We start from the raw sequence: 10008 nt of genomic DNA, 5'->3' as shown, positions 1-10008 counted from the left end.
TTAAGCATTGGCCAGAGATGTAATTAGATTTACATAGATTTCACAGCCTCTCAAATAGGTATCTGCTTTCAAGTATTCATCGTGATCGTGCAACAAGAGGGGTGTTTCGATCATGGGTGAAAAACCCAGGGCAGGAATGCCCAATTGGCGAATAAAACGGCTATCGGTACCACCGGGGAGTATCAGTTTGCGGATTTTCAAGCCCCTAGAAGAAACGAAAACGAAACATTTGAAAAAAGAACTTCGAGAGGAATATGATTTCGACTCACATATCCTTCGTCAAACACTTTTCAAAGGCAACCCAAAAGATATTGGAATCGTCGATTTTAGTTGCCTCAATTTTGGGCTGCTTTAAATCGAAAGCCAATTCAATGCCGCCACCAGCTTCTTCACACCATCTGAGGAGCTGAAAGGAGGAGAAAATGGAATAAGGTTTCAACAAATCTAAGGAATTGTTATGAAAAAAGGTAAAAGAAAGGTGATGAAATGTAAAATGAAATAAAAAGAAAAAAGGCAGGATAAGACAATGGAAAAGTTTTCAAAAAATGTTAGAAATTGTTCTGAAGAAAAAGTAAAATGGAATAAAAAGAAAAAATGTAAGCAATAATATTCTTAAACGAGATCTGTTTGGGAATCTCGCCCGTCCTTAAACCTACGTGAATTAATCCCCTACAAATGTGGTTTTGGGGTCCAGTATTCTGGATCACCCAGAGGAAATGAGGAAATGCTTGATAAAAGGCCCTATGAAGATAATCTTCGCTAGCAATCGAATGTGGTGCTCAAATGCCCTCAGCCGGATTATTTGTGTCATCTTCAATAGTCATCGATATGGATAAATATAATCCTCGCCTTTGTGTATCAATGGGTAATACAAAAGGCCTTGAAATAAATGCTGGCCCTCTGCCAAAAGCATTTCAATGTTTCCCCTCAAACCCCTCTCACCACTTACCTGACTTTCAAATTCCTTGGGATCAACATCAATGGCAATGCGAATATCAAAACCAACATTCAAAGAGGCCGGCACCACATTACTTTGCACCCCACCATTAATTGTGGTCAAATTCACCATGGTCACATCACCAATTGACAAATTCGGATTCGATTCTAAACGTTTCGCCTCATGTTCTCTGAAGGCCATCATTTTATTTAAAATATAATGCAGTTTTTCACCCACGGTATTTTTCAGCAACAACGAACCGTGGCCAGCCTGACCGGTAATTTTGAAATGGACCTCTGTAAAAAGAAAATGGGATTTTTAAATCAAAACTGGAAAGGAAAGATGTGGATGGATGACTTCTACTTACGCCAAATATATTTCTCAGCATAATACACATTATAAACATCATCGGTCGAGGCAATACCCTCATCCAAAGAGAAGCCAACATTGAGTTTCTTGAAATCATCGGTTTTCACGAAAGCAGCCATGCCCAAGGTGCCACCGATTTCTTCATCTGAAAAAGTGGGAGGAAAACATGTGATTAAATTTTACATCCGAAGGGAAAAATATAAGCTCTGCAAAATTTAGCCCAGTTTGCGGAACAAATATTAGGACATCAAGATATTAAAATATTTCTGAAGAAACCTGAAGTAAAATGAGACCCTTATTGCGGTCGTCGGAATAAGAAACCTGTGACACCCAAGTAGAAAACTGCCTCAAAATCTTCAAAGCTAATCAATTTTTGTTCTCAATAAATTTTAAAAACTATATTATAATGATAAACCCTTATTAAGCGAGAATCGGTTGATACATGTTGAAGTGCGAAATCATTTTTCTAAAGAGAGACATTGAATCATCAACCCGATTTGTACCACAATGAAAATTTAGAACAAAAACTCAAATATCATGGAATGTTGTTTTTAAGAATGAAAAAAAAGTTTTCCCATTATAAAAAACACCTTCAAGCAATTTTTTGTATTTTTTTTTCAAAAATGCGAGCCTTCAGATCACAAGGCTAGGTATCTTTCTTCAGATTGAAATTCGTCTTCAATCTATGAAGATTTTTTCTACATCTTAATCCAAAAACCGGTTATTTGTTTTCATTGGTTTCACAGGAATCCCACCTGAACTTATAAGAACCGATTAAATTTTTTGAGAACAAAAATTGATTAACTTATAGATTTTTTGCCTTCACGTTCTGAAGACTGCAGAAGGTATGCTAAATACCGATATGTGCTCATAGATTTTAAATAGAAAGGACGATTTGAAAAGATTTGAGTGGATTGAATGATCATGGCAGAGTTGAAGAAGAAATAAACGATGCGGGAAAAGTGAATAGCAAAGTAAACTCCACAATTAACAATTGAGAGATTTTTTAGGCCTTTTATATACGATTGAAGCCTTTTTATGTTGTTTATATCCGAAATAATAGAAGTCCTTTTATCGGAGATAGAAGTCCTTTTATCGGAGATAGAAGTCTTTATACTCCTATTTATGGAAGCCTTCATTCACATTTTATCGACGACAGAAGCCTTTATAAGTCGTTAGTCGAAGATAAATGCCTAGACTTTTCCCAAAATACATCTCCCTATAAATTATCATGAACCTATTTGCCTTCCGCCTTTGTGGAAAAATTCCTCTAAATCATCGAACCTAATCAATTTTTGTTCTCAATAAACTTAAGGGGACCCCCCCTCCCCCCATTCTCGGGGTCAAATTTTTTGTTGATATTATTCGAATCTACACTAATTAAAGAATGTCCCTACAAATTTTCAAATGAAAATCTCAAGAACTCTTGAAGATATAGCCGATTTATTGTGTCAGCATCAAGTGACGGCTGAAGGGCTTCTCAAACTTTAAACGCGTTTTTCTCTAAACATTTTTTTGCGAATAGCGGGCACGATAACTCAAAAACTAATAACCCAATCGATTTCAAATTTTTACACGTTTCTCTGTGAGTGTATAGCTATCGTATGAACTAGGATAAAGCCAATCGGTGAAGACCTTCCTTATTTTTTATCTTTGGTTTTGGTAAAAAATTGGCGATTTTCCAAAAAAAAAATATTTTTTCAAAGGTCCGCCATTTTGTTAATTTTAGAGCGAAGTCAATAATCCTAGTTCAGACATGTACTCTTTCTAACATCGTTGGAATTTTCGGATTCCGATGTTCCAGTGAGGAGTTATAATGCACGCCATCAAAACTAAGGACTTTTCTTTAATTACAAAAAACAACAACAAAAATTTTTTGTAAATTATTTTTCTTCTATTTTAAATCTTCAATTATATATGTGTAAAGTTACAAACCTTAACAAGCATTGGTATTGATTTACCAGCCCATTGAAAATCTTGAAAAATTAAAATCGAGAATGTGGGGGGTTTCCCTTAAATAAAAACAAACTTATCAAAAGACAAGGAATCTTGTTTTTAAGAAAAAACTTTCCGAAGTTTTCCCATTTAAAAAACATCATCTCGCGATTTTTCTATTAAAATCCTGACCTTCAGATCACAAAGCTAGGTGTCTGTCTTCAGCAAAAATTATGTTAAGTCTATATATGGGCGTTTACAGACCTTTTATAGACCTATAAGCCTTTTTTCAAGTAGACTATCAATGATGGAAGTATATATACGATAGAATCCTAAATATAACTTTTATCGACAATAGAAGTCCTTATCCGAGATAGAAGCCTTTATACTCCTTTATGGAAGCCTTTACAGGCATTTTATCGACGTCATCTTTATATCGACGTGATCTTTAATACATCTCCCTATACATTATCATGAACCTATTTGCCATTCGCCTTTGTGTAAAAAAATCCTCAAAATCATCGAAGCTAATCAATTTTTGTTCTCAATAATTTTTTACAAAAACAAAAATCATTAAAAGACGAGGATTATTGTTTTTAAGCATGAAAGAACGTTCCGAAGTTTTCCCATTAAAAAAAGGCTAGGTATCTGTCTTCAGAAAAAAGCTTAGTATACGTATGTGCTTTTTATATGGTTTTAAATTCGTCATCAATCTCTGAACATGTCTTTAAACGCCTTTTATAGACGATCGAGGCCTTTTCATGTTGTTTGCCATTGATAGGAGCCTATGTAGGCCTTTTATTGACAATAGAAGCCCTTATCGGAGATAGAATCCTTCTATGAAAGCCTTTACCGATATTTTGTTGACGTTGGAGACCTTTATAGGTCTTTAATCGAAGGTAGAATCTTTATAGGCCATTCCCATTATACCTCTACATCTACCTCTATAAATTATCATGAACCTACTTGCCTTTTCTTGAACAAAATCCTCAAAAGCATCGAAGCTAATCAAATTTTCTTCTCAATAAATTTTAATAAAAATGTAACAAAAACTCGCCAAAAGACGCTGTTTTTAGTATGAAAAAAACTTGTGCCGTTACAAACATAAAATATTAGGCTGTAGCTACAACTTCGAAATAGGGTCCCCAGTCATACAATTTTTTATTTCTCCCAGAGGAAATTTTCTTCATTTCGACCATAAAACTGGGTCATCTACGATCTTCATCTTCTTCTATGACACTTTTATGTCCCTGATTGATTTATGAAAGTTGGGTGGGAGAAAATCTAAATGTTATCTAAATTTTGTGGTACCAGTTCCAGTTACATATCAGAGTGAGGTGTTACATTTCATATTTACTTTTCATATAAACAAATATTGTAACAACTTATCACCCCAACTGATATAACTGAGTTATCTGTAGATCAGACATTTTATCACTTCAAGGGAAGATCAGTGCTTTACAATCTGTTTAGAAATCATTAATTTCAAAATTGTTTCAATATAATAAAATATGAAAACTTAGAAATTTCAAATATAATGCATAGACTTATTCTAAATTGTCCAATTTGAAAGAAAACAACCAACAAATTTCCAATCGAACTTACCCGGCACATAGGTAACATGAATGGTACGCTTCAGCTGAACACCCTTGCTCTTCAGGGCGCGAATGGCAGCCAAATGTTGCATACCAACACATTTCATATCTTGTGAACCGCGTGCAAAAATTCTACCCTCCTCATCCATTTCGGCACCGAATGGTGCATGTACCCATTTATCTTCGAATACGGGAACAACATCCATATGGGAATTCAAGACGATCGATGGTAGTTCGGGTTGTGTACCTTGCCATGTTATGACGGCGACAGGTTTAGTTTTACCCCCTGGATAATAGACATTAATTAGCAGGCCTAAATCTTTGGCTTGCTTGCGTAGGAATTCAATGCAGGGTTCTGGAAAAATAACAGAAAAGAGAGATAAAATTATATGTAAATTCGAAAGGTAAAGAAAATAAAGTTAATAGAAAATAGGAAAAATGGCTGACAATTTCTTCAAATGTGCCCAGTTTGAGCTATAAAATAAACAGTAAGGCCCTGTATACGAATAAAGTTCCATTTATGGACCTGTGGAATGTCTCAAAATCATCGAAGCTAATGAATTTTTGTTCTCAATAAATATTATTAATATATATTATGATAAACCCGCAGCAAGCGGGAATCGGTCCTTATATGTTGAGGTGCGACTCCTCTGCCGTAGAAAAAAAAACTTTAGAGAATGATGAGCATTTTCAAAGTATAAAATAAACGCACACAGAATCTGCCCTCATTTTTGTAAAGAAAATATTGCATCTCGTGATCTGACAACCCGAATTTTTCCTCAATGAAAATTGAGAGAGAAAAAAATCATCAAAAAACGAGGAATGTTGTTTAAAGTATGAAAAAACGTTCCAAATTTTCCCCATTTAAAAATTATCTTCTCACGATTTTTTCTATTAAAATCCGAACCTTCAGATCACAGGGCTAGGTAACTGTCTTCAGAACAAAAATTAATTAGCTAAATTTGTTTTTTTTTGCCTTCGCGTTCAGAAGACTGCTGAAGGTATTCTGGATAACGATTATATTCCAATTATGAAAGCATTTACAAGCATTTTATCGAAGACAGAGGCCTTTATAAGGCTTTAATCGACAATAGAAGCCTTCATAGGCCCTTCCCAATATACCTTTACATCTCCCTATAAAGTATCATGAACCTATTTGCCTTCAGGCTTTGTGGAATAATGCCTCAAAATCATCGAAGCTACTTCATTTTTGTTCTCAATAAATGTTAATAAAAAATCCGCATCAAAATACGAAGAATGTTGTGTTTAAGTTGAAAAACGTTCCGAGGATAGAAGCCTTTACATGCCTTTCCCAATATATCTACCAATACATCCACATCTACCCCATATAAATTATAATAAACATATTTGCCTTCCGCCTATGTGAAATAATGCCTCAAAATCATCGAAGCTAATTAATTTTTGTTCTCAATAAATTTTAATAAAAAACTGGATATTTGTCTTCATTAGTTTCAGAGGAACCGCACCTGAACTTATAGGGACCGATTATAGATTGTTTTTTGTGATGGTCTTAAAAGAATGATGAAAAATTGGTTCTCGAAGTTCGATGAAATCAAGTTTAAGAAGTTGATGGCCTCGATATACATTCGGCTAAATCTTTTCAGGTCACCTTAAATATTCTTCCACACAAGATATTAAAATTGTCTACTTCTAATTCGATAGATATTGTCCCAAAAATGTAAACCTCAGGATGAAGCCATGCCAGCTGCGCACACGAGCTGTTTTATTGATACCCAACATCGAGCTGCATTAAATTAATAATTTACAAATTTGTTCGCCTACTCACCATAATCAATATCCGGTTGGACACTTGGAATGCGCAGGTATTCACGGAAAATTTGGATTTCTTTGTTATTTTCCCAGGCACTCATGTTTGCAAAGCGCTAAAAAATAAATTTAATTTTATTAATATAATTAATGTTTTATATCTAAAAAATTATGCTGCTACTTTCTCCACACTACTTTTGTTGTTGGTGGCATTAATTGTTATAAATTGGGGAATGGAAATTTTGAAAATGTCTGCCCTATATTGATAATTGTGACATGGTAATGATTAATTATTATATTTTTTATGTATGGCAAACCGGCAACATATAACTAGACATGTTGGCAACTGTTGCGGATATTGGATGAAGCAAAAAAAAAAATATTGTTTTTTATTAAAAAAAAATATATATTTTTTTATTTTTCAAATTAATATTTTTAATTTTCAAATCGTTTTTCACTCTGCAGTATCCTTTATATAAAAGCTAGATATAAATTTTATTGCGGATTTTTGAAATTTTCTCAAACTAAATTTAATTTTTTTATTCTGTAGTATCCTTTATATCTTCATTCCCGATATTGAAATTCCCTCAAAAACAATTTTCACCACCAACACAAATCTTCCAACTTTCACTTCCCACTATTTTTTTATTTAATTCTTACTTTTTCTTTTGCTTTGTTTTCTAATTAACTGTTCTTGATCGACTACTCGAAGTGAACTGTTGTGACCACTCTTCGACGGCGGGTATTTAAATCAAAAAAATTCGCAACCAAATGCATTGGACCCCAATTAACTGATAGTGGGTGGGGGTGTAGAGATAATGAATGAAGAAATTATGCTATGACTTTTTTCGGTTAGATAATTTGGGGTCTATGCTTTTTGGTGTTATGATTTATTTTATGGCATGGCAAAAAAATTGCAAATAATATTTGTTTGGATGACGCTATAGTTTCTAAATGCAATTCTTGTGTTTATACCCTTCACCACACTGTGGTACAGGGTATTATGTCTTTGTGCATATGTTTGTAACAGGCAAAAATAATCGAGATAGACCCATGCTTCCTTTTGAGAATATGCATAGAATCACTTTCTGAGTCGATTTATGCATGTCCGTCTGTCCGTCCGTCCATGTATTTTTGTTAACAAAGTCGCATTTATGATCCGATTTGGATGAAATTTGGCACAAGTCACATAATTGGCCCAAGGACGAGCCCTATTGAAAATGGGAAAAATCGGTTCAGATTTAGATATAGCTCCCATATATATTTTTGTCCGATTTAAGGTAAATGGTGTACCATAGTCCCTATATATCTTACGATTTGCACGAAATTTAGCACAGCGTAATGAATAAGGTCTAGAATGATGTGTGCCAAGTTTCGTGAAAGTTGGTTCAGATTTAGATATAGCCCCCATATATAGCTTCGCCCGATTTTAGGTACATTATCCACTAAAGACCCTGGAAATCTTTTGATTTGCACGAAATTTGGCACAGCGTAATGAATATGGTCTAGAGTGATGTCTGCCAAGTTTCGTGAAAATCGGTTCTGATTTAGATATAGCTCCCATATATATTTTCGTCCGATTTAAGGTAAATGGTGTACCAAAGTCCTTATATATCTTTCGATTTGCACGAAATTTGGCTCAGCGTAATGAATATGGTCTAGAATGATGTCTGCCAAGTTTAGTGAAAATCGGTTCAGATTTAGATATAGCTCCCATATATATTTTCGTCCGATTTTAGGTAAATAGTCCACTAAGGACCCTGGAAATCTTTTGATCTGCACGAAATTTGGCACAACGTAATGAATTAGGTCTAGAATGATGTGTGTTAAGTTTCCTGAAAATCGATTCAGATTTAGATATAGCTTCTATATCTGACCAAATAAAAATTTAGTATCGGTTGCAGAATGAAATGTTTATGGATCCAAATTCATTCCTTTAAAAATGCGACGTCTGTAAGGATTCATCTGTTGAATATACCCAAAGTGGTGAAGGGTATTATATAGTCGGCCCCGTCCGACTTTACTACTTCCCTTGCTGGTTTATTTTGCTAAGGACATAAGGATCTTAGATCTTCGTTGGAACAAAATAGAATGTAATGGATGGCCCTTACTAATCCTTAACCAACGTCAGATAATTCCCAAAATAGGCACTCCCCTTGAATACCAAGACTTAGAGATAGAAATAATTCACAATAGCTGTTGTTTTGCTGCAATTTTCAAACTCCGATGTCCCTAAAATATTTCTTGTCTTTTCTGAACTCTTGTATGACATATTCTTTAATCATTTTTTTTAATCCTCTTTTATTTTCTTAAAAAAGTTTTCTTCCCCACTTTAAAATTGCCCGTCCCTGGCCAGTGTTTTGACAATGACTAAGGCCGAATTTTTGTTGGCGGTATATTTCCATATCAATATTATGCCGAGATATGTTAATAAAAATTCATTGCGATGACAAAAAATAAAAATTCTTTTTTATTTGTTCGTAGTTATCGTATGGTCTCCGATCCCCCATGAATTTTTCCCCTTGTTATCTCAAGATTAATAACAAATTGCAAAGATTTTAATTGTTGTTTATTTGCATTGGTGACATTTATCTCCGATTATAAAATGATGATAACATTTTGAAAATGGATCAACTACAAAAATTTTTTATCAGCGCAAACATAGATGCATTTCAAAATTCGTCGCATAGTAATCCCAGATTTTTTTTGGCAGAAAAATGTTGTTGTTATGCTCTGTGGGTTATCTTTTGTTTTTATTTTTGTCGAATACTGTTTGGGGTTCTTGAGATGTGATAATAAACAAATTAAATAATATTTGTGCATATTAGAATTTCTTATTCAAATAGTAGTTACAGTAGACGAAAATTGTATATGTACGCTTAATCGCATTAAAAATTTCGAAGTGTGGTGAATAGAACGGCAGATTTTCAAAGAAGCAAAGAAATGTGATACCGGAGATTTTAACTCGAACATTCTTCTTGATCAATCACTTATTAATAATATGTTATCCCTTGATTTATTTGTAACCAATAGTGTTAATCCAACTCACTTTACTTCTACAGTAAACACTTTACTCGATCTATTTTTTGTCAATATTCTGAAAAACGTTCTGCTGTATGACCAAATATCCGCACCCTGTTTCTCAAAACATGATTTAATATTTCTAGCTTATAAATTTAATGTTCAAAAGGAAACCCAAGTAATATCTTTCCGTGATTATAGGAATTTGAATTTCGTTGACATAGAGGCGAAAGTTCACCAAGTAAACTGGGATCGTTTATACGGCCTCATTTCTGTCGATCAACAAGTCGAATTTCTCACAGAAAATATACTTACACTATATAACGAAACTGTTCCTGTCATATCTAAGAGGATATCACCTAA

At 34.0% G+C, this 10008-nt stretch overlaps 1 protein-coding gene across 1 annotated transcript; it reads right to left on the bottom strand.

Moving 5' to 3' along the window:
- Nucleotides 1–6728, bottom strand: LOC133330804 (aminoacylase-1-like). The gene is made up of 6 exons (XM_061539211.1): nucleotides 6644–6728; nucleotides 4847–5191; nucleotides 1305–1451; nucleotides 950–1233; nucleotides 270–406; nucleotides 1–205 (listed from the first exon to the last, which is right to left on the bottom strand). The coding sequence occupies exons 1-6, from the start codon at nucleotides 6726–6728 to the stop codon at nucleotides 1–3; spliced, it is 1203 nt and encodes a 400-aa protein (XP_061395195.1).
- Nucleotides 6729–10008: the final 3280 nt, after the last annotated feature.

This window comes from Musca vetustissima, unplaced genomic scaffold, assembly GCF_032173495.1.
Source record: "Musca vetustissima isolate MV318-11 ecotype Yass unplaced genomic scaffold, APGP_CSIRO_Mvet_v1 utg190302, whole genome shotgun sequence".
In the NCBI taxonomy this organism is placed as follows: Eukaryota; Metazoa; Arthropoda; class Insecta; order Diptera; family Muscidae; genus Musca; species Musca vetustissima.
Note: the sequence above shows the minus strand (reverse complement) of the source record. Positions and strands in the feature narration are given on the sequence as shown.